The 27,928-nt window shown below is 51.3% G+C and overlaps 3 protein-coding genes across 3 annotated transcripts; 2 read left to right on the top strand and 1 right to left on the bottom strand.

The window, feature by feature from the left end:
- Positions 1-1,099: 1,099 nt before the first annotated feature.
- Positions 1,100-10,155, bottom strand: PPT2 (palmitoyl-protein thioesterase 2). The gene is made up of 9 exons (XM_083881620.1): positions 10,143-10,155; positions 9,565-9,816; positions 7,719-7,872; positions 6,532-6,627; positions 5,092-5,199; positions 3,885-3,968; positions 3,719-3,803; positions 2,206-2,260; positions 1,100-1,299 (listed from the first exon to the last, which is right to left on the bottom strand). The coding sequence occupies exons 2-9, from the start codon at positions 9,814-9,816 to the stop codon at positions 1,156-1,158; spliced, it is 978 nt and encodes a 325-aa protein (XP_083737746.1). The 5' UTR covers positions 10,143-10,155; the 3' UTR covers positions 1,100-1,155.
- A 713-nt stretch (positions 10,156-10,868) lies between these two features.
- On the top strand, positions 10,869-22,043 carry LOC310921581 (carnitine O-acetyltransferase-like; the record flags this gene model as incomplete). The annotated part of the gene is made up of 14 exons (XM_083881743.1): positions 10,869-10,974; positions 12,263-12,466; positions 12,982-13,085; positions 14,225-14,278; positions 15,607-15,742; positions 16,761-16,947; positions 17,689-17,867; positions 18,721-18,821; positions 19,127-19,255; positions 19,345-19,455; positions 19,994-20,129; positions 20,642-20,704; positions 21,146-21,283; positions 21,915-22,043. Coding segments are annotated over exons 1-14 (1,734 nt in total), but the record flags the coding sequence as incomplete, so codon positions are not given.
- A 1,848-nt stretch (positions 22,044-23,891) lies between these two features.
- PRRT1 (proline rich transmembrane protein 1) lies at positions 23,892-27,720 on the top strand (the record flags this gene model as incomplete). The annotated part of the gene is made up of 4 exons (XM_083881742.1): positions 23,892-23,910; positions 24,984-25,342; positions 26,605-26,841; positions 27,445-27,720. 4 exons carry the CDS (start codon positions 23,892-23,894, stop codon positions 27,619-27,621), a joined length of 792 nt encoding a protein of 263 aa, XP_083737868.1. The 3' UTR covers positions 27,622-27,720.
- Positions 27,721-27,928: the final 208 nt, after the last annotated feature.

The raw sequence follows: 27,928 nt of genomic DNA, 5'->3' as shown, positions 1-27,928 counted from the left end.
ATCCCTGAGCCTGTGGGGGAGGGGCGGGGGGGGGCGTGTCCTGTCCCCCCTCCCCCAATCACAGCGGGGAACCCCCCCCGAGACCCCCCAATACTGAGCCGGGACCCCCCAGAGAGGGGAGGGGGGCCCAGAGACCCCAAATATCCTATAGGGACCCCAAATCTCCTATAGAGACCCCAAATCTCCTATAGAGACCCCAAATATCCTATAGAGACCCCCAGTCCCTCATAGAAATCCTAAATCCCTTATAGAACCTATAGAGACCCCAGATCCCCTATAGAAATCCTAAATCCCCTATAGAAACCCCAAATCTCCTATAAAAACCCTAAATCTCCTATAGAGATCCCCAATCCCCTATAGAACCCCCAAATTCCCTATAGAGACCCCAAATCCCCTATAGAGACCCCAAATCCCCTATAGAGCCCTCCAGTGCTGCCCTGGCTCCTCTAAACCCCCTCACCTGCCCCTATAGACCCCACCCTGACCCTATAGATCCCCCATAGATCCCCTATAAAGCCCCAGACCCCTCAATAGACCCTATAGACCCCATAGACCCCATAGACCCCCATAGACCCCCACAGACCCCATAGACCCCCATAAATAAATCCCTATAAACCCCCAGACCCCATAAATCCCCTATAGACCCCCATAAATCCCCCATAGACCCCATAGATCCCCTATAGGTGCCCCCTATGTGAGCCAGGGCCGGATGCATTTCTCGTAGACCCCCCTGTGGCTGTGCCTGACCCCATAGACCCCATAGACCCCATAGACCCCCCATAGACGCCCATAGACCCCATAGACCCCATAGATCCCCCATAGACCCCATAGATCCCCCATAGACCCCATAGATCGCCCCCTAAGTGAGCCAGGGCCGGATGCATTTCTCGTAGACCCCCCTGTGGCTGTGCCTGACCCCATAGACCCCATAGACCCCCATAAATAAATCCCTATAAACCCCCAGACCCCATAGACCCCCCATAGACCCCCATAGACCCCCATAGACCCCCATAGACCCCATAGACCCCCCATAGACCCCCATAAATAAATCCCTATAAACCCCCAGACCCCCATAGACCCCCCCATAGACCCCATAGACCCCCATAGACCCCCTATAAATACCCTACAGACCCCATAGACCCCATAGATCGCCCCCTATGTGAGCCAGGGCCGGATGCATTTCTCGTAGACCCCCCTGTGGCTGTGCCAGGCCGTGTGGGGCACCCCGGGCACGGCGCAGCCCCCCAGAGCCCCCCGGGCCCAGAGGGTCTTCAGCCCAAACGTGTCCTGGACAAACACCTGGGGAAGGACAGAAAAAAACCATCAGAGATCCTAAAAATGCCCAAAAATCAGCTCAAAATATCCCCAAACAGTCAAAAAACACCAAAAAATACATTGAAACCAGCCAAAAATATCCTAAAAATGCCCTAAAAACAGCCCTAAAGACCCTAAAAACAGCCAAAAATATCCTAAAACCAGCCAAAATTATACCAAAATATCCTAAAACAGCCCCAAAAACCCCAAATCCCCCAAAGTGTCCTCAGACCAAACGTGTCCTGGACAAACATCTGGGGAAAGGGGGAAAAAATACATCAGAGATCCTAAAAATATTAAAAATACACCAAAAATACACTAAAACCAGCAAAAAATACACTAAAAACAGCCAAAAATACACCAAAAACAGCTGAAATCACCTCAAAAACAGCCAAAAATACCCCCAAAAAGCCAAAACCCCCCCCAAAAGATCCAAATTTTGGATCCCACACCCCAAATTTCAGATCCCAAACCCCACATTTTGGGTCCCAAATCTAAATTTTTGGTCCAAAAATCCAAATTTTTTATCCCAAACCCCAAATTTTTTATCGCACCCCCCAAATTTTCAGTCCCAAACCCAAATTTTTAGTCCAAAACCCCAAATTTTTTATCCCAAACCCCAGATTTTGTGTCCCCCCCCCCCAAATTTTGGGTCCCACCCCCAAATTTCGGATCTCAAACCCCAAATTTCAGACCCCACCCCCCAAATTTTGGGTTCTGAATCCCAAATTTTGGGTCCCAAACCCAAATTTTTAACTCCAAACCCCAAATTTTAGATCCAAACCCCAAATTCTGGATCCCAAACCCCAATTTTTGGGTCCCAAATCTAAATTTTTGGTCCGAAAATCCAAATTTTTTATCCCAAACCCCAAATTTTGTGTCCCCCCTCACCGGCTGCGCCTCCATGTCCCGCACCGTCTCGTTGGCGTCGTAGAAACCGAAAAGGCTTCGGGGGAAAATTTGGGGTAAATTTGGGGAATTTTGGGGTTTTTTTGGAGTTTTTTTGGGGGTAATTTTTAGGAGAATTTTGGGGACATTTTGGGGTAAATTTTGGGGGTTTTTGGAGTAATTTTGGGGGTTTTTTGAGATGATTTTGGGGGAATTTTGGGGGAGATTTTTGGAGAAGTTTCGAGGAGAATTTTTGGATAAATTTTGGGGTTTTTTGGGTAAATTTTGGGATTTTTTGGGGGTAATTTTTAAGGGAATTTCGGGGATATTTTGGGGACAGTTTGAGGTAAATTTTGGGGTTTTTTTTGGGATTTTTTAGGGCAATTTTGGGGTTATTTTGGGGAAGGTTTGGGGGTAAATTTTGGGGCTGTTTTGGGTAATTTTGGGTTTTTTTGAGGTGATTTTTAGGAGAATTTTGGGGACATTTTGGGGAAGTTTTGGGGTAAAATTTGGGATTTTTTTAGGTTAATTTTGAGGGGATTTTTTTTTAATTTTGGGGTAGTTTGGGGGTAATTTTAAAGGGAATTTTGGGCACATTTCAGGGAGGGTTTGGGGGTAATTTGGGGATTTTTTTGGGTGATTTTTAGGGGAATTTTGGGGAAGGTTTTGGGGTAAATTTGGGAATTTTTTAGGGCAATTTTGGGGTTTTTGGGGGCATTTTTTAGGGAAATTTTGGGGACATTTCAGGGACAGTTTGAGATAAATTTTGGGGTAAATTTGGGGTTTTTTTGGTGATTTTTAGGGGAATTTTGGGAAAGGTTTTGGGGTAAAATTTGGAGTCATTTTGGGGGATTTGGGGGGTGATTTTTGGGTAATTTTTAGGGATATTTTGGAGACTTTTTGGGGCAAAATTTTGGGATAATTTTGGGATTTTTGGGGGGCAATTTTTAGGGAAATTTTGGGCACATTTCAGAGACAGTTTGAGGTAAATTTTGGGGTTTTTTTGGGATTTTTTAAGGGAATTTTAGGGCAATTTTGGGGGTGATTTTGAGGTAATTTCGAGGCAATTTTGGGGTAATTTTTAGAGATATTTTCGACACATTTCGGGGACAGTTTTGAGATAATTTTGTGATAATTTTGGGGTAATTTTGGGGTAAATGTTGAGATAATTTAGGGATTTTGGGGACAATTTTTGGGGAAATTTTGGGCACATTTCAGGGAGAATTTTGGGATAATTTTGGGATAATTTTGGGGTAAATTTTCAGATAATTTAGGGGTTTTTTTTGGGGTGATTTTGGGGACATTTCAGGGACAGTTTTGGGCTAATTTGGGGGTAATTTTGGGGTAATTTTGAGATAATTTTGGGGTAATTTTGGGGTAAATTTTGAGATAATTTTGGGTTTTTTTGGGGTGATTTTGGGGACATTTCAGGGAGGATTTCAGGTATATTTTGAGATAATTTTGGGGTTTTTTGGGCTAATTTTGGGGTGATTTTGGGGTGATTTTGGGGCCTGACCTGCTCTGCCAGGGGGTGATGACTCCGTCGTCGGGGCCCCCGATCAGCACCAGCCGCTGGATCCGCAGCAGGTTCCGCTTCCACTCTGCCAAATTCGGGGTAAAATTAAATTTATTTTCATTTTTTAGGGTTTTTTTGGGGTTTTTCGGGGGTTTTGGGGCCCCACCTGAGGCGTTGGGGTGAAGCCTCTCGTCGTTGAGCAAAGCCAGGAAGTCGCTGCTGTTCAGGTAAAGATCTCGGTGGTGGGGGTCTGAAAAATTGGGATTTTGGGGGTTTTTTGGGGGGTTTTTGGGGGGTTTTTGGGGGGTTTTGGGAGTTTTTGAGGGTTTTTTGGGGGTTTGGGGGAGTTTTGAGGGTTTGGGGGTTTTTTTGGGGGTTTTTTGGGGACTTTAAGGAGGGATTTTGGGAGGAATTTTGGGGTTTTTTAGGGGGGTTTTGGGTTCTTGGGGGGTTTTTTTGGGAGTTTTTTGGGGGGAATTTTGGGGGTTTTTTGGGCAGGATTTGGGGGGAATTTTGGGTTTTTTGGGGTTTTTGGGGGTTTTGGAGGGTTTGGGGGTTTTGGGGATTTATTGGGGTTTTTTTGGGGGGTTTTTTGGGGTTTTTTTGGGGGGTTTTGGGGGGAGCTTTGGGGTTTTTTTGGGGGGAGTTTTGGGGGTTTTTGGGGTTTTTTAGGGGTTTTTTTTGGAGGAATTTTGGGGACTTTAAGGAGGTTTTTGGGAGGAATTTTGGGGTTTTTTGAGGGGGGTTTGGGAGTTTTTTGGGTTTTTTTGGGCAGGATTTGGGGGGAATTTTGGGTTTTTTGGGGGTTTTTGGGGGGGTTGGGGGGAGTTTTGGGGTTTTTGGGGGTTTTGGGAATTTATTGGGGGTTTTTTTGGGGGGAGTTTGGGGTTTTTTTGGGGAAATTTTGGGGGTTTTTTGGGGAGATTTTTGGAGTAATTTTGGGGGGGGTTGGGGTGATTTTCAGGGATTTTTAAGGGGATTTTTGCGGTGATTTTGTGATGATTTTGGAGCAATTTTCAGGGATTTTAAAGGGGATTTTGGGGAGGATTTTGGGGCGTTTTTTTGGTGATTTTGGGGAGGTTTTTTGGGATTTTTAGGAGGATTTTTAAGGGGATTTTTGCACTGATTTGAGGGTGATTTTGGGGGGATTTTCAGGGATTTTTAGGAGGATTTTTGGGGTGATTTGGGGGTTTTTTGGGGTGATTTGGGGGTGATTTTCAGGGATTTTTAAGTTGATTTTTGTGGTGATTTTTGTGGCAATTTTGGGGTGATTTTCAGGGATTTTAATGGGATTTTTGTGGTGATTTAGGGATAATTTTGGGGATAATTTTGGGATAATTTTGGGATAATTTTTGGCGTTTTTGGGGCCCCACCATTCCAGTAGTTGCAGATGGAGACCCCCTGGCCCAGGGGGGTGTAGCAGAGCCGATAAAGGTTGGATTTCATGTGCCGGGGGAAAAGCCACTTCAGGTAATCCGTGTCTGACGCAAAAAAAAAGGACAAAAATCAGCCAAAAACGGCAAAAAACGGCCAAAAACGGCCAAAAAATGGCCAAAAAGAGCCAAAAAGAGCCAAAAAGAGCAAAAAAGGGCCAAAAATTGGCCAAAAAGAGCCAAAAAGAGCCAAAAACGGCCAAAAAATGGCCAAAAAGAGCCAAAAAGAGCCAAAAAGAGCCAAAAACGGCCAAAAAATGGGCCAAAAAGAGCCAAAAAGAGCCAAAAACGGCCAAAAAATGGCCAAAAAGAGCCAAAAAGAGCCAAAAACGGCCAAAAACGGCCAAAAAATGGGCCAAAATCAGACAAAAATAGCCAAAAAGAGCCAAAAAGGGCCAAAAATTGGCCAAAAAAAGGCCCAAAATCAGCCAAAAATTTCCCCCCAACCCCCCCCTCACCCCCAAAAACACACAGAGCCCCAGAAAATCCCTCAAAAAACCAAAAAAAAACCACCCCAAAAAAAATTTTTAAAAAATCAAAAAAAATCCCCAAAAAAATCCTTAAAAAATCCCAAGAAAATCCCCAAAAATTCCCAAACCCCCAAAAAGCCCAAAATTTAACCCAAATTTCCCCCCTCACCCCCCAAACCACACCAAGACACCCAGAAAATCCCCCCAAAAAAACCCAAAAATAAAGGAAAAAACAAAAAAAACCCCAAAAAAACCCCAAAAAATTCCCAAAAAAATCCCAAAAAAATCCCAAAAATTCCCAAAACCCCCAAAAGCCCCAAATTTAACCCAAATCCCCCCAATTTCCCCCTCACCCCCCAAACCACACAGACACCCAGAAAATCCCCCCCAAAAAAAACCAAAAATTAAGAAAAAAACCCAAAAAAAAACCCCAAAAAACCCCCAAAAAACCCCCAAAAATTCAAAAAAAAATCCCCAAAAAATCCCAAAAAATTCCCCAAAATTCCTCAAACCCCGAAAAGCCCCAAATTTAACCCAAATTTCCCCCCTCACCCCCCAAACCACACAAAGACCCCCAGAAAATCCCCCCCCAAAAAACCCCCAAAAATTAAGAAAAAAACAAAAAAAAACCAGCAAAAAAATCCCAAAAAATATCCCAAAAAAATCCCAAAAAAATCTCAAAAAATCCCCAAATGTCCCAAAACCCCAAAAAAGCCCAAAATTTAACCCTCTCACCCCCCAAACCACACAAAGACCCCCAGAAAATCCCTCAAAAAATCGAAAATAAACCCAAAAAAATCCCAAAAAAACCCCCCAAAAAATCCCAAAAAAATCCAAAAAAATCCCCAAAAATTCCCCAAACCCCAAAAAGCCCCAAATTTCCCCCAAATCCCCCCAGACCCCCCCTCACCCCCGTACTGGCCCATCTGAGGCGCCGCCAGGGAGATGAAGCTCCTCACGTTGTGGTCGGGGGTCGTGGCCAGAAGGGCCCGGCAGATCAGACCCCCTGAATTGGGGAGGGGGTTTGGAACTGGAGACCCCTCCCCAGAAACCTGGGACCTCTTCCCCAGCCCTGGGACCCCTCCCCATAAAGCTGGGACCCCTCACAATTAACCTGGGACCCCTCCCCATCAAAGCCAGGACCCCCAGGACCTCCCATATCCCCCCCTCCCACAGCCCTGGGACCCCTCCCCATGAACCTGGGACCCCTCCCCAGCCCTGGGACCCCTCCCCATGAACCTGGGACCCCTCCCCAGCCCTGGGACCCCTCCCCATGAACTCAGGATCTCCACCCATACACCTGAGACCCCTCCCCATAAACCTGGGACCCCTCAGGACCCCTCCCCATGAACCTGAGACCCCTCCCACACCCCCAGGACCCCTCCCCATAACCTTGGACCCTCATTCCCACCCCCAGGGGATTCAGGACCCCTCCCCATAAACCTGGGACCCCTCCCCATGAACTCAGGACCCTTGGGGAGACCCAGGACCTCCATCCAGAGACCCTGGGACCCCTCCCCATTAACCTGGGACCCCTCCCCATGAATCTGGGACCCCCAGGACCCCTCCCCATTAATTCAGGACCCCTCCCACAGACCTGGGACCCCTCCCCATGAACTCAGGACCCCCAAGACCCCTCCCCATAAACCCAGGACCCCTCCCCGTAAACCTGGGACCCCCACGACCCCTCCCCATGAACCTGAGACCCCTCCCCATAAACCTGGGACCCCTCCCCATTAACTCAGGACCCTTGAGGAGACCCAGGATCCCCCACCCACAGCCCTGGGACCCCTCCCACAGCCCTGGGACCCCCCAGGACCCCTCCCCAGCCCCGGGGGTCTCGCCCCCCACCCACCCTGGCTGTATCCCAGCAGGTGCCCCTCCCACAGCCCTGGGACCCCCAGGACCCCTCCCCATTGTCTCAGGACCCCTCCCCATAAACCCAGGACTCTTGGGGAGACCCAGGACCCCCCACCCACAGCCCTGGGCCCCCTCCCCATAAACCTGGGACCCCACCCACAGCCCTGGGACCCCTCCCCATGAACTCAGGACCCCTCAGGACCCCTCAGGACCCCCGGGGTGTGGCCCCCCACCCACCCTGGCTGTATCCCAGCAGGTGCACGCCGTGGGCAGCGTTGGCCATGATGGGGGCCAGGGCCCTCCTGAACCCCTCCACCTGCACCCACAGCGGCCGCAGCGACGCCCCCCGGTCAAACAGGTCCAGGACCGTCACCTCGGTCCCGGGGTGGGTCTGGGGGAGGGAAAATGGGGTCAGGGGCATCAGAAATGGGTCTGGGGGGGGCGAAAATGGGGTTAGGGACCCAAAAAATGGGTTTGGGACCCCCAAAAATGGGGTCTGGGGGGGGGAAAATGGGGTCAGGGAGGTCTGAAAATGGGTTTGGGGGGATCAAAATGGGGTTAGGGGCACCAGAAATGGGTCTGGGGGGGTGAAAAATGGGGTTAGGGGGGTCTGAAATGGGTCTGCAGGGGGAAAATGGGGTTAGGGGCATCAGAAATGAGTTTGGGACCCCCAAAAATGGGGTCAGGGCACCAGAAATGGGTCTGGGAGGGGCTAAAATGGGTCTGGGGGGGCAGAAATGGGGTCAGGGGTAGCAGAAATTGGTCTGGGGGAGCAGAAAATGGGGTTAGGGGCACCAGAAATGGGTTTGGGACGCCCAAAAATGGGTCTGGGGGAGCAGAAAATGGGGTCAGGGGGATGTGAAATGGGTTTGGGACCCCCAGAAATGGGTCTGGGGGGGCAGAAATGGGGTCAGGGGCATCAGAAATGGGTCTGGGGGATGGAAAAATGGGATAATTTTGGGATATTTTGGGGATAATTTGGAGATAATTTGAGGATGTTTTAAGAATAGTTTGGGGATATTTTAGGGATATTTTGGGGATATTTTAAGGATCTTTTGGGGACAATTTGAAATATTTTTGGGGATATTTTGGGGGTACTTTGGGGATATTTTGGGGATGTTTGGGGATATTTTTTGGGATTTTTTGGGGGATATTTTAGGGATATTTTGGGGATATTTTGGGGATAACTTAAGGATATTTTCGGGATAATTTGGGACTTTTTGGGTATATTTTGGGCATATTTTGGGGATATTTGGGGAATATTTTTAGGGATATTTTGGGGATATTTTAGGAATATTTTTGGGGATATTTTGGTATAATTTGGGGATATTTTTTGGGTATTTTAAGGATATTTTGGGGATATTTTAAGGATATTTTAAGGATATTTTAAGGATATTTTCGGGATAATTTGGGACTTTTTGGGGATTTTTTGGGGATATTTTGGGGATATTTTTTGGGATATTTTAAGGATATTTTGGGGATATTTTAAGGATATTTTAAGGATAATTTGGGGATATTTTGGGATATTTTTGGGGCTATTTTAAGGATATTTTGGGGATAATTTGAGGATATTTTGGGTACATTTTGGGTACATTTTGGGGATATTTGGGGAACATTTTTAGGGATATTTTAAGGATATTTTGGTATAATTTGGGGATATTTTTTTGAGATATTTTAAGGATATTTTGGGGATAATTTGGGGATACTTTGGGGATATTTTAGGAATATTTTAAGGATAATGTGGGATATTTTGGGTACATTTTGGGTATATTTTGGGGATATTTGGGGAATACTTTTAGGGATATTTTAGGGATATTTTGGTACAATTTGGGGAATATTTTTAAGGATATTTTGGGGATATTTTGGTATAATTTAGGGATATTTAGGGAATATTTTTAGGGATATTTTAGGAATATTTTAAGGATATTTTGGGGATATTTTGGGAATATTTTTAGGATATTTTGGGGATATTTTGGGAATATTTTTAGGATATTTTGGGGGTAATTTGGGGATACTTTGGGGAATATTTTGGGGATATTTTAGGAATTTTTTTTGCTCTTTTGGGGCCATTTCCGGCACTCACCTGGTTGATGAAGGCGCGCAGGTGGCGGAAGTCGCTGGGGCTGTCGAACAGCCCGTGCACGATCACCACGGGCCGGAACGCGACCCCAGACCCAAAACAGACCCCTCCCCCTTGTCCCCACGGCGGGGGGGGGAGGGGCAGCAGCAGCAGCAGCAGCAGCAGCGGGGGGAGGGGGAGGTGGGGGAGGGGCGGAAACAGCAGCGGCGCCCCCCCCGCCCCTCCCCCACTCCCCTCGGACACCGCCGGGCGCATCTAAAGGGGGGTGGGGGAGGGGCGAGAAAAAATAAATTAAATTATTTTTTTGGGTGGGGGGAGGGGTCAGACAGACCCTCACCCTCAATTTAAAAAATTAAAAAAAATAATCCCGCCCCTCCCCCACCCCCCTCGGACACCGCCGGGCGCATCTGTGGAGTGGGGGAGGGGCGAGAAAAAATTAATTAAATTTATTTTTGGGTGGGGGGGAGGGGTCAGACAGACCATCCGCCCCTCCCCCACCTCAAGGGAATCCCCCACCCCCCATTAAAAAAAATAAAAAAAATCCCGCCCCTCCCCCACCCCGCCGGTCCCCCCGTGTTTACCTCCCGCCGTCCCCTCCCCCCACTCCTGCGTGCTGACGTCACTTCCGGTTCTGCTGTGGCCACGCCCCCCTCTGGTTTAATCCCCTTTTATTTGTGTCGCGATATTTGGGGGCGGGGCCGTGGTGAGAACGGCTTTGGCCACGCCCTTTGACCAATCAGAGCAGGTGGGCGTGGTTTAAATCGAGGAGGGGGCGTGGCTTCGAGTCATTTAGACTCCCCTTTAAATAGATGACGTCAACACGAGGGCGTGGTCTGGGGTGGGGGCGTGGCTAGGATCGGATTGGCTCCGCCTTAAACCAATCACGGCCCGATTTGGAGCGGTGGGCGTGGCTTAAATCGCTTTGTGGGCGTGGTTTCTGTCATTGTTACGCCCCTTATATGGGGAGCTGTGGAGGGGGGCGTGGCCTGAGTTGGGGGCGTGGCTTAGGTTTGGCTGGTCCCGCCCCCAAACCAATCACGGCCCGATTTGGAGTTGTGGGCGTGGCTTAAATCGCTTTGTGGGCGTGGTTTTCTCGCTTTCCCACGCTCCCTTTGGGGATGGGGGAGGGGCGTGTCTGGGTTTTTGGGGGGAGGGGCTCTCAGGGGTGGGGGAGGGGCTAAATTCACTTTCACCCCTCCCCCAACCCCTCCCTGACCCGATTTTTTTATTGTGGGCGTGGCTTTCCCTCTTTCCCACGCCCCTTTTGGGGGAGGGGCTTTCAGGGGTGGGGGAGGGGCGTGCCGGGGTGGTTTTTTGGGGGGAGGGTCTCTCGGGTGGGGGAGGGGCAGCATGGGCCGCTCGCTCTGGGGTTGGGGGCGCCGCCGCCCCCCCCCGGCCCAGGACCCCCCAAAGGTGAGACCCCCGACCCCCTTTATTGGGGGAGGGGCGGGGGTGGGGGAGGGGCGGAGCGCGCGCGGGGCCGCACGTCCGCCATGGGGGGAGGGGCCGGGATTGGGGGGGATCTGGAGTTAATTGGGGGGTTAATTGGGGGGGTTGTTAATTGGGGAGGGGTCCGGAGTTAATTGGGGAGGGTCTGGGGTTAATTTGGGGGGTTTCCTTTAATTGGGGAGGGGTCTGGGGTTAATTGGGGAGGGGTCCGGAGTTAATTTGGGGGGTCCAGAGTTAATTGGAGGGGTCTGAAATTAATTGGGGAGGAGTCCTGAGTTAATTAAATGGGTCTGTGTTAATTGGGGAGGGGTCTGGAGTTAATTTGGGGGTCTGGAGTTAATTAAAGGGGTCTGTGTTAATTTGGGGGGTCCAGAGTTAATTAGAGGGGTCTGTAGTTAATTAGGGGGGGGTTGTTAATTGGGGGGGGGTCTATGTTAATTTTGGGGGTCCTGAGTTAATTAGGGGGGTCCAGAGTTAATTGGGGAGGGGTCCTGAGTTAATTAGGGGGGTCCAGAGTTAATTGGGGAGGGGTCCTGAGTTAATTAGAGGGGTCTGTAATTAATTTGGAGGGTCTGTGTTAATTTGGGGGGGTCTGGGATTAATTGGGGAGGGGTCTGTATTAATTAGGGGCGGGTCCCGTTAATTAGGGGCGGGTCCCGTTAATTGGGGAGGGGTCCCGTTAATTACCAGCATCCCGTTAATTGCCCACACCCCGTTAATTACTGATATTCCCATTAATTACCTCATTAATTAGTTTCTATCCCCACAGGGGTCTCTGGGGGGGTCCCCGCGCCCCCCTCCCCAATTTGGGGGTGACCCTGGGAGCCCCCAGACCCAAATAATTCAATATATTGCCCTTAAATGACCCCAATAATTCAATATATCCCCATTAATTACCGATATATTTATTAATTAACCCCTTCTTGCCCTCAGGGCTCCCCGGGGGGTCCCCGCGCCCCCCTCCCCAATTTAGGGGAGACCCTGGGGCGGCTCCTGGGAGCCCCCAGACCCAAATAATTCAATATATTCCCATTAATTCCCCCAATAATTCAATATATTCCCATTAATTATTTTGTTAATTATTTTTTATCCCCACAGGGGTCTCTGAGGGGTCCCCGCGCCCCCTCCCCAATTTGGGGGTGACCCTGGGGCGCCCCCAGACCCAAATAATTCAATATATTGCCCTTAAATGACCCCAATAATTCAATATATCCCCATTAATTACCCCATTAATTATCTTTTATCCCCTCAGGGCCCCCCGGGGGGTCCCCGCGCCCCCCTCCCCAGCCTGGGGCAGACCCTGGCCCGGCTCCTGGGGGCTCTGGAGTCGCTCGTGGCCCCCCCGGAACGGGCCCGGACCCGCCGCCTCGTGCGGGAATTTGGGGCTCCGGGGGGGGCGGGGCCGAGGCTGCAGCAGAGGCTGAGCCGGAGCCCCCCGGGACCCCCCCGGCTGCCGGTGAGAGACCCCCCGATTTGGGGAGGGGGTTTGGGGGGGGGTTGGGGTAAATTTGGGGGGGATTTGGGGGGTTTTAGGGCGGTTTTTTGTGGATTTTTGGGGATTTGGGGGGAGGTTTTGGGGGGGGGAATTTGGGGAGGGGGTTTGGGGGGGTTTGGAGGGGATTTGGGGGGGGTTTAGGGGATTTTTGGGGATTTTTTGGGGGATTTTTGTGGGGGTTTTGGGGGCATTCGGGGGGATTTGGGGGGGATTTTGGTGGGTTTTGGGGGATTTTGGGGGGATTTGGGGATCCAGGACCCCAAATTTGGGGAGGGGGGTTTCAGGGGGGGATCCCAGTTGGGAACTGGGATGAATTTGGGGAAATCCCAATAAAATTTTGGGGGAAATCCCAGTAAAATTTTGGGGGGTCCCAGGGATTTTTGGGGGATCCCAGTAAAATTTGGGGGGTCCCGGGGGGGTCTCTGATATTTGGGACCCCTCCCCACATTTTGGGGGTCTCTGGGGGGGGGTCCCAGGACTGGCCGTGGGGCTCCAGCGAGCGGCTCCCGCTCCCAGTTCACACCAGTGCCGGACTGGTGCTGCCCCCGCTGGACTGGGAGGACTGGAGGGGACAGCTCTGGTCAGTGACCACTGGGGGACTGGGGGGACTGGGGGGGACTGGGGGGACTGGGAGGGACTGGGAGGGACTGGGAGGGACTGGGAGGGACTGGGGGGGGACTGGGAGGGACTGGGAGGGACTGGGGGGGGGATTTGGGGGGACTGGGTTATACTGGGGGGGACTGGGGGGACTGGGATGGACTGGGTTATACTGGGAGGGGATTTGGGGGGACTGGGAGGGACTGGGAACTAATTCAGAGGGACTGGGAGGCAACTGGGGGGAGCTGGGATGGACTGGGGGGGACTGGGATGGTCTGGGAGAAACTGGGAAGGGACTGGGATGGAACTGGGATGGACTGGGGGTAACGGATGGGATTTGGGAGGGACTGGGAGGGATTTTGGGGGGACTGGGAGAGATTTTGGGGGACTGGGATGGGACTGGGGGGAACTGGGAGGGGATTGGGAGGACTGGGATGGACTGGGAGGGGATTTGGGGGGAGTGGGGGGATTTTGGGAGGGACTGGGAGGGTTTTAGGGGGAACTGGGAGAGATTTTGGGGGACTGGGATGGGACTGGGGGGAACTGGGATGGGAATTGGGGTTACTGGGATGGACTGGGAGGGACTGGGAGGGACTGGGAGAGATTTTGGGGAACTGGGATGGAACTGGGGATTACTGGGATGGGATTTGGGAGGACTGGGGGGATTTTGGGGGGGACTGGGATGGACTGGGAAGGGACTGGGAGAGACTGGGATGGACTGGGGGGAACTGGGAGGGAAACTGGGAGGGTTTTGAGGGGACTGGGGGTTACTGGGATGGACTGGGAGGGACTGGGATGGGATTTGGGGAGGACTGGGAGGGACTGGGAGGTTCAACTGGTCCCATACTGGTCTATACTGGTCCGTTACTGGTCCCTTACCTGTATTTACTGGTCCATACTGGTCCATACTGGTCCATACTGGTCTCTTAAAAGTTTTTACTGGTCCATACTGGTTTATACTGGTCCCATACTGGTCTATACTGGTCCCTACTGGTCTCTAACTGGTCCATACCAGTCTCTAACTGGTTTATACTGGTTTATACTGGTCCGTACCGGTTCCTAACTGGTCCATACTGGTCTATACTGGTCCATACTGGTCCATACTGGTCCATACTGGTGCAGGTTCGCCGCCCGCCTCATCTCGGGGGTTCTGGACTATCGGGAGCAGCTCCAGAGGTGCCGGGGGGGGATTTTTGGGGGGATTTTGGGGAGATTTTGGGGTTTTTGGGGAGTTTTTTGGGGTTTTGGGGGATTTGGGGTTTTTTTTTGGAGGATTTTGGGGGGATTTTTGGGATTTTGGGGGATTGTTTTGGAGGGATTTGGGGATTTTTGGGGTTTTTGGGGGTCTTTTGGTGGTTTGGGTTTGTTGTTTTTTGGGTTTTTTTGGTTTTTTTGTGGTTTTGGGTTTTTTTGGGGAGATTTTTGGGGTTTCAGGGTTTTTTTAGGAGGGTTTGGGGGTTTTTTTTGATGTTTTGGGGGATTTTGGGAGGATTTTGGGGGGGTTGGGAGGTTTTGGGTTTTTTTGGGATTTTTTTGGTAGGTTTGGGGCTTTTTAGGGTCTTTTTGGGGGAGGCTTTGGGTGATTTTTAGGTGGTTTTGGGGGATTTTTGGGGGGGTTGGGGAGACTTTTTGGGGGCGTTTTTTTGGGGATTTTTTTTGGGGTTTTGGGGGTGATTTTTGGGGGAGGTTTCGGTTTTTTGGAGGGGAATTTTTGGGCTATTTTGGGTGGATTTTTTTTGTATTTTGGGTATTTTTGGGTGGATTTTTTTTGGGAATTTTTTGATTTTTGGTAATTTTTTGGATCTCTGTGTCCCTCCCCAGGCGGGATCCCCCCGAGCCCTGGGTCCACGGTGGGATTTTTGGGTTAATTTGGGATATTTTTGTGTATTTTGGCCTATTTGGGTGGATTTTCTCGGGGTTTTTTTTATTTTGGGTGGGATTTTTTGGGAATTTTTTGATTTTTGGTAATTTTTGGTCTCTGTCCCTCCCCAGACGGGACCCCCCCGAGCCCTGGGTCTAGGGTGGGATTTTTGGGTTAATTTGGTTATTTTGGGGGATTTTTGACTGGAATTTTTTGTGTTTTGGGTGGATTTTTTGGGGGTTTTTTTTGGGTTTTTGTGTTGATTTTTGGGGTCTCTGTGTCCCCCTCCCCAGGCGGGACCCCCCCGAGCCCTGAGTCCAGGGTGGGATTTTTGGGATATTTTTGTGTATTTATGTGTATTTTGGCCTATTTTGGGTATTTTTGGGCGGATTTTCTCGGGATTTTTTGTATTTTGGGTGGATTTTTTGGGGGATTATTTTATTTTGTGTTGATTTTTGGTCTCTTTGCCCCCTCCCCAGGCGGGACCCCCCCGAGCCCTGGGTCCAGGGTGGGATTTTTGGGATATTTTTGTGTATTTTGGGCTATTTTGGGTGGATTTTTTCAGGGATTTTGGGTATTTTTGGGTGGATTTTTTTGGAATTTTTTTATTTTGGGTAATTTTGGTAATTTTGGTGCCCCCCAGGCGGGACCCCCCCGAGCCCTGGGTCCAGGCCGCCTTCGGGGGGTGTCGTGTCCCGGGGCCCAGAAGGGACGACGTGTTCAGGGTCCCCCCGGGGGCGCAGCCGCCGCCCTTTGTCACCGTCAGCAACAACGGACAGGTGGCGTTTATTTACTTTGTTTTATTTTATTTTATTTTATTTTATTGCATTTTATTTTAATTTATTTTATTTTACTTTATTTTATTTTATTTTTATTTATTTTTATTTATTTCAATTTATTTTATTTTATTTTATTTTATTTTTATTTTCATTTATTTTATTTTATTTTATATTATTTTATTTTACTTTATTTTATTTTTATTTTCATTTATTTTCATTTATTTTCATTTGTTTTCACTTATTTTATTTTATTTTATTTTACTTTATTTTATTTTTATTTTCATTTATTTTCATTTATTTTCATTTGTTTTCATTTATTTTATTTTATTTTATTTTACTTTATTTTATTTTTATTTTCATTTATTTTCATTTGTTTTCATTTGTTTTCATTTATTTTATTTTATTTTATTTTATTTTACTTTGTTTTATTTTTATTTTCATTTATTTTCATTTATTTTCATTTATTTTATTTTATTTTACTTTATTTTACTTTTATTTTGATTTGTTTTGATTTATTTTATTTTATTTTAATTCATTTTATCTTTTTATGTTTTGCTCTATCTTGTTTTTATTTTATTTTATTTTATTTTACTTTATTTTTATTTTATTTTATTTTACTTTGTTTCATTTAAAATTTTTAATTTTATTTTGTTTATTTTATTTCTTATTATGTTTTATTTTATTTAATTTTACTTTATTTTTATTTTATTTTATTTTATTTTATTCTATTTTATTTTATTCTATTTTATTTTAATTTTTATTTTATTTATTTTATTTTATTTTATTTTATTCTATTTTATTTTCTTTTATTTTATTTTATTCTGGTTTATTTTTATTTTATTTTATTTTACTTTATTTTATTTTAATTTATTTTTTACTTTTTTATTATTTTATTTTATTTACATATACACATATATTTTTTTTTTTTTACTTTTTTGTGCCTTTTCCCTCCCTTTTTTTTTTAAATGATTAATTTTAATATTTATTTAAAAAATCATTATTTTTTTCCCTATTTCAGTTTTTCCTGGTGGGGGTCTCGTCCCCCTCGGGGCGGCCCCTCCCCCCCCCCGCGCTGCTCTCGGCCCTGGGCGGGGTCCGGGCACGTGCGGGGGGGGGCGGGGCGGCCCCTCCCCCTCCCCCCGTGGGGCTCCTGACGGGGCAGCACCGGCGGGACTGGGGGAGGGTCCACGGCGCCATGATGAGAGGTGGGCGGGGCCTCAAGGGTCGGGGCCCAGGGGGGGCTGGGGGGGATTTGGGGGGGATTTGGGGGGGATTTGGGGGAGTTTGGAGGGGTAAAATGGGGTGGGTGTGGCACTTTGTGGGCGGGGCTTGGGTGGGCGGGGTCAGGGAGGGGTCTGGGGGGGATTTGGGGGATTTGGGGGGAGTTTTGGGGGGATTTTGGGAAGATTTGGGGGGAAAAAAGGGGGTGGGTGTGGCACCTTGGGGGTGGGGTTTAACAATTTGTGGGCGGGGCTTAGGGGGGTGGGGCTGGGGTGGGGCTGGGAGGGGTTTGGGAGAAATTTGGGGGAGATTTTGGGGGGATTTGGGGGAAATTGGGGGGATTTGGAGGGATAAAAGGGTGTGGGTGTGGCTTTTGGGGGCGTGGTTTCATTGTCTATGGGCGTGGCTTCATGGTTGGTGGGCGGGGCTTAAGTGGGTGGAGCCAGGGTGGGGCTGGGGGGGATTTGGGGGGGATTTGGGGGAAAAAAATGGTGGGTGTGGCTATTTGTGGGCGTGGTTTCATTGTCTGGGGGCGTGGCTTCATGGTTGGTGGGCGTGGCTTCAATTTTAGGTGGGAAAATCCCATTTTGGGGGCGTGGCTTCAATTTTAGGGCGGGAAAAATCCAATTTTGTGGGCGTGGCTTCACTTTCAAACCCCCAAATTTTTTTGGTGGGCGGGGCTCTGATAAAAGTGGGCGTGTCCTGACCTAAGCCCCGCCCCCCAGACCGGCTGAGCCGCGCCTCCCTGGGGCGGATCCAGAGGAGCCTCCTGGTGCTCAGCCTGGACTCACCTGTGCTGACCACGCCCAGTGGGCGGGGCCCGGAGGGCGTGGCCGCCCAGGTGCTGCACGGGGGAGGGGCCGGGGCCAACAGCGCCAACCGATGGTGGGACAAGACACTGCAGGTGGGTGGGGCTGCACCTGGGGGGGCGGGGACTCACCTGGGGGGCGGGGACTCACCTGTGGGGGCGGGGACTCACCTGGGAGGGCGGGGCATCACCTGTAGGGGTGTGGCTACACCTGTGGGGGTGGGGCCTCACCTGGAGGGGCGGGGACTCACCTGTGTGGGTGTGGCTACACCTGGATGGGGTGGGGTCACACCTGTAGGGGTGTGGCTACACCTGTATGGGGTGGGGATACACCTGTGTGAGGTGGGGTCACACCTGTGTGGGGTGTGGTCACACCTGTGTGGGGTGGGGTCACACCTGTATGGGGTGTGGTCACACCTGTGTGGGGTGGGGTCACACCTGTATGGGGTGTGGTCACACCTGTATGGGGTGGGGTCACACCTGTGTGGGGTGGGGTCACACCTGTATGGGGTGTGGTCACACCTGTATAGGGTGTGGTTACACCTGGATGGGGTGGGGTCACACCTGGAGATGGGTATTTACCTTTAAGGGGCGTGGCCTCACCTGCTCAGGTGTTTTATGGGCGTGGCTTGGTTAATTTGCCTAAAATTGGGAGAGGCTTCACCTGCCCAGGTGTGTTTGGGGGTGGAGTTTTGGTCTCTCCCGAAACTGGGATTTTTTCTGGGATTTTTTGGGTTGGTGGGCGTGTCCCTCCCCCTCAGGTGAGCTCACCTGTCCTGGGCGTGTCCCTTCAACTCAGGTATTTGTGGGCGTGGCTCTCACCTGCCACCATTTTGGGATGGGATTTTTTGGGGACCCAAAATCCTCTTTTTTCCCGGGATTTTTTGGGGGAGGTGGGCGTGTCCCTCCCCCTCAGGTGAGCTCACCTGTCCCGGGCGTGTCCCCCCAGCTGGTGGTGGGTCAGGACGGCACCTGCGGCGCCCTGTACGACCCCGCGGTCATCGACGGCCCCGCCGTGTCCGAGCTGCTGGACCACGCCCTGGAGCACAGGTAAAGGGGGCGTGGCCTCACCGGGGCTCAGGTGTGTCACCCCCTCCCTCCCCTCATTCATTGGAGGGGAAGTGAGGAGGGGGCGTGGCTTGTGAGAAAGGGGCGTGGCTTCTTTAAAATGGGCGTGGGTTGTGGGGAAAAGGGCGTGGCTTCTTTAAAAATGGGCGTGGCCTCACCTGAGCTCAGGTGTGACCCCCTCATTCATTGGAGGGGAAGAGAGGAGGGGGCGTGGCTTGTGAGAAAAGGGGCGTGGCTCAGGTGAGCTCACCTGAGCTCAGGTGTGCCGCCCCTCCCCCCCCCCCCAGCCGCCGTTTAGGCCCCGCCCCCTCCCCCACGGCCACGCCCTCGCCCCTCCCCCCACCCCAACGGCTTCGCTTCAGCGTCGGCCCCGAAATCTCCCCTGAGGTGGAGAGAGCCAAGAGACACCTGGACAGGTGAGCCGGGGGCGGGGCTGGGGGGGGGACAGGTGAGGCCGAGGGGCGTGGCCAGGTGTGACCACGCCCCTTTTTGGCCCCTCCCCCAGCCTGGCGGCGGATGTGGAGCTCCATTGCTTCTCCCACGAGGGCTTCGGGCCCGGGGCGGGGCCGCGGCCGGAGGCGCTGGTGCAGGTGGCGCTGCAGGTGGCCTTCTACAGGTGAGGGGCTCACCTGGGCTCGGGTGGGCTCACCTGGGCTCACCTGGGCTCACCTGGGCTCACCTGGGCTCAGGTGGGCTCAGTTCTAGTCACTGCAGGTGGCCTTCTACAGGTGAGGGGCTCACCTGGGCTTGGGTGGGCTCACCGGGGCTCACCTGGGCTCACCTGGGCTCACCTGGGCTCAGGTGGGCTCAGTTCTAGTCACTGCAGGTGGCTTTCTACAGGTGAGGGGCTCACCTGGGCTCACCTGGACTTGGTTGGGATCATTGCAGGTGGGATTTGGGGATGGGAGACAGGTGAGCTCACCTGGGCTCAGGTGGGCTCAGGTGGGCTCAGGTGAGCTTTGGTGAGCTCGGTTCTGCAGGTGGGATTTTACAGGTGAGGGGCTCACCTGAGCCCAGGTGAGGCTGTACAGGTGTATAGGGCACACACCTGAGCCCAGGTGAGCACACCTGTGTTCCCCAGGTGGGACTGTACAGGTACAGGGGGAGGACACACCCACACCCCTGAGCCCAGGTGAGCTCACCTGTCCCCGCAGGGCCCACGGTTCTCTGTGTGCCACCTGTGAGCCGCTGTCCCTGAGGCAGGTGTTACCTGGCTGCACCGACCTGCTGCGCCCACCTGGGCCCCCCTGCCTGGCCCTGGCCCGCGCCCTCGATGACCCCGACACGCAGGTGAGGGGGACAGGTGATGGGGGGGGGGCAGGTGAGGGTGTGGTCCCTCCCAGGTGTGCCCAGGTGAGGGTGTGACCCATCCCAGGTGTGCCCAGGTGAGGGTGTGGCCCATCCCAGGTGCGTCCAGGTGAGGGTGTGGCCCATCCCAGGTGTGCGCAGGTGAGGGTGTGGTCCCTCCCAGGTGTGCCCAGGTGTGCACAGGTGAGGGGTGGGGATTGGGTGGGGACAGGTGAGGGTGTGGCCCCTCCCAGGTGTGTACAGGTGTGCCCAGGTGGGGGCGTGGTCCCTCCCAGGCAAACCCAGGTGTGACCCTGATGTACCCAGGTGTGCCCAGGTGAGGGCGTGGCCCCTCCCAGGTGTACCCAGGTGTGCACAGGTGAGGGCGTGGCCCTCCCAGGCATACTGAGGCACACCCAGGTGCACCCAGGTATGCACAGGTGTGCCTAGGTGAGGGTGTGGCCCCACCCGGGTGCACCCAGGTGTGCCCAGGTGTGACTCAGGTGTGTCCCCAGCCCGAGGAGCTGCTGGCGCTGCTGCGCGAGGCCGTGCAGGCCCAGGACAGCCGGACACAGGAGGTGAGAGGGGACAGGTGGGCACAGGTGAGGGTGGGTGTGGTCTGGGTGTGGCCATACAGGTAAACCTCACCTGTCCAGGTGTTTTCGGGACTGGGGCAGAGCCACACCTGTAGGGGCTGTGGGGGTGAATGTGTCCAGGTGTGTGTACAGGTGTGTGGGTGTGTCCATGGGTGTATCCAGGTGTGAGGACACACAGATAACTCACCTGTCCTCACCTGTCCAGGTGCTCTCGGGCCAGGGAGCAGAGTGGCACCTGCAGGGGCTGTGGGGGTGGGTGTGTCCAGGTGTTTCCAGGTGTGTGTACAGGTGTGTGGGTGTGGTCACACAGGTAACTCACCTGTCCTCACCTGTCCAGGTGCTGTCAGGCCAGGGCGCAGAGCGGCACCTGCAGGGGCTGTGGGTGTGTGGGTGTGGTCTCACAGGTAACTCTCACCTGTCCAGGTGCTGTCAGGCCAGGGTGCAGAGCGGCACCTGCAGGGGCTCCGCCAGGCCGCCCTGGCCGCGGGGGAGCCGCTCCCCGAAATCTTCCTGGACCCGGCCTACGCCCAGGCCACGCACTTCCGCCTCTGCACCCTGCAGGTAACCCAGCACACCTGGGGAGGGGCCAGGTACACCTGGGGGGTGCAAAATATACCTGGGGGGGCCAGAACACACCTGGGGAGGGGCAGACACACCTAGGGAGGGGCAGACACACCTGGGGAGGCCAAAATACACCTGGGGATGGTCCAGAACACACCTGGGGACACCAAAATGCATCTGGGATGGCCCAAAATACACCTGGGGACCCAAAAATATACCTGGAGATGGCCCAAAATACACCTGGAGAGACCAAAATACACCTGGGGAGGGGCCAGATACACCTGGGGACACCCAAAATCTACCTGGGGGTGCCAAAATTTACCTGAGGACACCTAAATATACCTGGGGATGGCCCAAAATACACCTGGGGACACCAAGGGGGTGAGGGTCGAGGACATTTTGGGATAAATTTGGGATATTTTGGGATAAATTTGGGATATTTTGGGTTGGGGTCTGGGCTGGTTTTGGGGTGGGGTCTTTGATATTTTTGGGGCAAATCTGGGATATTTTGGGGGATAAATCGGGGATATTTTGGGGTAAATCCGGGATATTTTGGGGGTGGTCTCGAGGCTATTTTTGGGTCCAGTTTTGGCTATTTTGGGCTCTATAACCCCCCCCCAACCCCCCCCAGGTGCGCTCCCGCGAGGGCTCCTGGCTGCTCCGGGGTCCCCTGGTCCCCGACGGGTACGGGGTGGGGGTGGGGCACGTGGTTCCTCCCCCCCGGGAGCCCCGGGACCCCTCCCCCGAGTTCGGGGGGCTGCGGGTGACCGTCAGCGCCTTCACCTGCTGCCGCCAGACCGAGGCCGCTCACCTGGGCCGGGCCATCCAGGGCGTGTTCGACCAGCTGGGGGCGCTGCTCAGGGGGCGGAGCCTCAACTGAGACACGCCCAGTTCACCTGGGGCACGCCCACCGCTCCTGGGACACGCCCAGTGCACCTGGGACACGCCCACCTCACCTGGGACACGCCCACCTCACCTGGGACACGCCCATCACACCTGGGACACGCCCAGTGCACCTGGGACATGCCCACCTCACCTGAGACCACACCCACCACACCTGGGACACGCCCAATGTACATTGACCACGCCCATCACACATGGGACACGCCCACCATGCATTGACCACACCCACCGCACCGAGGACACGCCCATCACACATGGGACACGCCCACCTCACCTGGGACACGCCCACTGCTCCTGGGACACGCCCGCCACACCTGGGACACGCCCACCACACCTGGGACACGCCCACCACACCTGGGACACGCCCACCTCACCTGGGACACGCCCAACACACCTGGGACACGCCCACCTCACCTGGGACACGCCCACCGCTCCTGGGACACGCCCATCACACCTGGGACACGCCCACCACACCTGGGACACGCCCACCTCACCTGGGACACGCCCACCTCACCTGGGACACGCCCATCACACCTGGGACACGCCCACCGCACCTGGGACACGCCCACCTCACCTGGGACACGCCCCCCAACAAAAAACCAACCAAACACAGAATTCGGGACCAAAATTGACGGTTTTTGGGAAGAGAAATAAAAGGATTTGTTTTCAATGTGGTTTTGGGAGATTTTTTGGGGGAATTTGGGGAAAATTGGGGGATCCAGGTGAGGATTTGGGGTCGGAATTTGGGGGGTTCGGGAGGGAATTTGGGGGTCAGAATTTGGGGGATCCAGGCCGGGATTTGGGGCTTAATCCTGATCCAATCCAGGGAATCCAGGCCAGGATTTTGTGGTTTGATCCAACCCCAATCCAGGGAATCCAGACCAGGATTTTCAGGCTCCAATCCCGATCCAATCCAGGGAATCCAGTCCAGGATTTTCAGGCTCCAATCCATTCCCAATCCAGCCAATCCAGGCCGGGTTTTTTGGGGATCCAGGCCAGGATTTTGGGCTCCAATCCTGATCCAATCCAGGGAATCCAGACCAGGATTTTCAGGCTCCAATCCCGATCCAATCCAGCCGATCCAGGCCGGGTTTTTGGGGATCCAGTCCAGGATTTTGGGACTCAATCCCGATCCAATCCAGGGAATCCAGTCCAGGATTTTCAGGCTCCAATCCTGATCCAATCCAGGGAATCCAGTCCAGGATTTTCAGGCTCCAATCCCAATCCAATCCAGTGGATCCAGTCCAGGATTTTGGGATTCAATCCTGATCCAATCCAGGGAATCCAGTCCAGGATTTTGGGATTCAATCCTGATCCAATCCAGGGAATCCAGACCAGGATTTCCAGGCTCCAATCCCAATCCAATCCAGCCAATCCAGTCCAGGATTTTGGGATTCAATCCCGATCCAATCCAGCCGATCCAGGCCAGGATTTTCAGGCTCCAATCCCGATCCAATCCAGGGAATCCAGGCCAGGATTTTCAGGCTCCAATCCCGATCCAATCCAGGGAATCCAGTCCAGGATTTTCAGGCTCCAATCCTGATCCAATCCAGGGAATCCAGTCCAGGATTTTCAGGCTCCAATCCCTCCCCAATCCAGCCGATCCAGGCCGGGTTTTTGGGGGCTCCAGGCCGGGATTTTGGGGGGGTCTCTCGGGCCCCGTTCCAGCCGATCCGGGCCGGGTTTTGGGGGTCTCACTCCGGCCATGGCGACAGAAAAACCCGGTACGGAGCGGGGGGGGGGGAGGGGCGGGGATTTTGGGGGCCCCCAAATTTTGGGGGGGGGGGGGTGGGGGGGTTCGGGTGACCCCCCGGAAATCACGAGGATAAAAATAGACCCGAGGGGGGGGAGGGGAAAAATGACCCAAAAACGGGGATGGAGGGGGAGGGGGAAAAAAAATTGGGATTTTTTTTTTTTTTTAGGGGGGAAATTTTTGGGGTTTTTTTTTGGGGGGGGGGGGGGATTTTTAGGGGTTTTTTTTTGGGGGGGGATTTTTTTTGGTGTTTTTTGGGGGAATTTTTTTGGGGGGGGATTTGGGTTTTTTTTTGGGGGGGGCGATTTTTTTGGGGGGATATTTTTGGGAGGATTTTTTAGGGGAATTTTTTAGGGGAATTTTTTTGGTGTTTTTTTTTGGGGGGGGGAATTTTTTTGGGTTTTTCTGGGGGGGATTTTTTAGGGAAATTTTTTTGGGGACGTATTTTTGTCTTTTTTTCGGGTATTTTTTTAAGGAAGATTTTTTGGGGAAAAATATTTTTTTTGCCTTTTTTTTTTTTTTTTTTTTTTTTGGTTGGGGTGTCACTCTCATGACGCCCCCTCCCCTTTCACCTATTTAATTAATTAATTAATTAATTTCTCCCCCTTCTCCTTTATTTTATTTTATTTTTAAAATTTTATTTTATTTTACTTTATATATACATTATTTTACTTTATATTTATTTTTATTTTATTTTATTTTATTTTATTTTATTTTATTTTATTTTATTTTATTTATTTTATTTTATTTTATTTTATTTATTTTAATTTTTTTTCCATTTTGTTTTATTTTATTTTATTTTATTTTTATTTAATTCCATTTTATTTTATATTATATTATTTTATTTTATTTTTATTATTTTATATTTAATTTTATTTTTATTTTTATTTTATTTTATTTTAAATTTATTTTATTTTATTTTTTATATTATTTTAAATTTTTTATTTTATTTTATATTATTTTGTTTTATTATTTTATTTTATTTTATTTTATTTTATTCTATTTTATTCTATTTTATTTATTTTATTTTATTTTCCATTCCAGGAATCCCAGACTCGGCCCCCCACTCCTCCCCTCCCCCCTACGGCCCCCCCGCCCCCCCCGGCGCCCCTATTTTGGGTGGGGGTCTCGGGGGGGCCTCCACTCTCCCCCGGGGCTTCCCCAGCGCCGCCACCCTGCCCCGGGGGGGGGCGGGGCCCTTCGCCTTCGGGGGGGCGGGGGCGGCGACCCTCCCCCGAGGCCTGGCCAAAGGGGGCGGGGCCATCCCGCACGCGGCCACCCTGCCCCGCCCCCCGCCCCACGCCCCGCCCCAGGCCCCGCCCCCCGGGTTTGTGCCCTACGGCCCCGCCCCCCCGGACCCGTTCACTGCCCAGCCCTGCGTCACCTACATACCTGTGTACCAGGTGAGTCAGGGGGCGGGGCTTAATGAGTCACCTACATACCTGTGTACCAGGTGAGTCAGGGGCGGGGCTAATGAGTCACCTACATACCTGTGTACCAGGTGAGTCAGGGGCGGGGCTTCATGAGTCACCTACATACCTGTGTACCAGGTGAGTCAGGGGGCGGGGCTTCATGAGTCACCTACATACCTGTGTACCAGGTGAGTCAGGGGCGGGGCTAATGAGTCACCTACATACCTGTGTACCAGGTGAGTCAGGGGCGGGGCTTAATGGGGGTTAATGAGTCACCTACATACCTGTGTACCAGGTGAGTGAGGGGCGGGGCTTAATGGGGGTTAATGAGGGGTTAATGAGGGTTAATGAGTCACCTACATACCTGTGTACCCGGCGAGGGGGCGGGGCTAATGTGGGGTGGGCGGGGCTAAAGGTGGGCGGGGCTTATGAGGGGGTGGGAGGGGAATGGGGAGTGTGGGAGGGAAGGTTAAGGGTTAAATTGGGGGCGTGGTTAACTAGAGGGGGCGTGGCTAAATGGTGGTAGAGGTAAAGGTGGGGATTGAGGGGGCGGGGCTACAGGGGGCGGGGTTAATGAGGGGTGGGGTTAATGAGGGGTGGGGTTAATGAGGGGGCGGGGTTAATGAGGGGTGGGGTTAATGAGGGGTGGGGTTAATGAGGGGTGGGGTTAATGAGGGGTGGGGTTAATGAGGGGGCGGGGTTAATGAGGGGTGGGGTTAATGAGGGGCGGGGTTAATGAGGGGGCGGGGTTAATGAGGGGTGGGGTTAATGAGGGGCGGGGTTAATGAGGGGCGGGGTTAATGATGGGGCGGGGTTAATGAGGGGTGGGGTTAATTAGGGGGTGTGGTTAAAGGGGGCGTGTCCTTCAAAAAGGGGTGTGGCCTCCCCGACCTCATTTTGGGACTAAATCAGGAATAATTTCCATAATTTTATTCTAATTATTTTATTCTATTTCCCATAAATTTACATAATTATAATTACACTCTATACATAATAATTATATTATATATAATAATAATTTTATTCTAATTATTTTATTCTAATTTCCATAATTCTATAACTCTATATAATTATAACTTTATATAATTATATTATATATATATTATAATTATATTATTAATATAATAATAATCTTATTCTAATTATTTTATTCTAATTTCCATAAGTGGGCGTGTCCTTCAAAAATGGGCGTGGCCTCACCCCAACCCTATTTTGAGACAAAACAAAGGGGGGAACAATAATTTTATTGTAATTTGCATAAATGGGCGTGTCCTCCTCTGACCCCTCCCCTTTCCCCCCAGACTTTACCCGGCCCGGTGGGCGGGGCCGGGCCCGGGGGGGCACCTTTGGGTCCCCCTTTGGGGCCGGGGGTCCCCGAGGGGTCGCGGGGCTCCTCGTCCCCCCCCCACGATTACCTGCCCATCGCGGTGCTCACCACGCTCTGCTGCTTCTGGCCCACCGGGGTGGTGGCCATCGTCAAAGCTGTGCAGGTATGAGGAGGTTTGGGGATTATTATAAAATTATTTTAATTTTTTAAAAATATTTTTTGGAATTTTTTTGGATTTTTTTGGGGATTTTTTGGGGTTTTATAAGGGATTTTTTGGGATTTTTTGGGGATTTTTTTTGATTTTTTGGGAATTTTTGGGGAATTTTTTTTTTAATTACTTTTTGGGGATGTTTAGGGAATTTTTTGGGATTTTTGGGGGGATTTTTTAGGGGATTTTGAGGGGATATTGGGGCGGATTTTTAGAGTATTTTGGGGAGGATTTGGGGCAGATTTTATGGTGTGATTTTGGGAGGATTTTGGAGCGGATTTTTTGGTGATTTTGGGTGTTTTTGACCAGATTTTTTGGGTGAATTTGAGTGGATGTTTTTGAGATTTTGAGCGGAGTTTTGGGTGATTTTGGGTTATTTTGAGCAGATTTTTTGATGATTTTGGGCGGATTTTGAGCGAATTTTGAGCAGATTTTTGGGTGATTTTGAGCTGATTTTTGGGTGATTTTGGGGTGAAATTTTATGGGATTTTTTGGGGGTATTTTGGGGGGAATTTCAATGATTTTAGGGCCATTTCCATCCTCTCCCCCCTGTCCCAGGTGCGCACGGCCGTGGCGCGCGGGGACATCGTGTCGGCCGAAATCGCCTCGCGGGAGGCGCGGAATTTCTCCTTCATCAGCCTGGCCGTGGGAATCGCCGCCATCGTCCTGTGCACCATCCTCACCGTGGTCATCATCATCGCCGCCCAGCACCAGGACAACGACTGGGACCCCTGAGACCCCCCAAAAATGAGAGTTACACACCTGGGACGGGGGTTTGGGGGCACCTGGGGGCACCGAAATACCTGGGAGGAGGTTTGGGGGTCTCCAACCATCCCAAAAATAACCCCAAAAATATCTGGGAGGGGGTTTGGGGTCATTGAGAATCCCAAAATCCCCCAAAAAATACCTGGGAGGAGGTTTGGGGGTCACTGAAATCCCAAAATCATCCCAAAAATATCTGGGAAACCCCAAAATCACCCCAAAAAATACCTGGGAGGAGGTTTGGGGGGTCACTAAAATTTCAAAATCCTTCCCAAAAACT

This window comes from Zosterops lateralis (assembly GCF_965231275.1).
Source record: "Zosterops lateralis genome assembly, chromosome: 35".
Classification (NCBI taxonomy): domain Eukaryota; kingdom Metazoa; phylum Chordata; class Aves; order Passeriformes; family Zosteropidae; genus Zosterops; species Zosterops lateralis.
The sequence above is the reverse complement of the archived record's forward strand: the minus strand, read 5'-3'. Positions and strand labels throughout refer to the sequence as shown.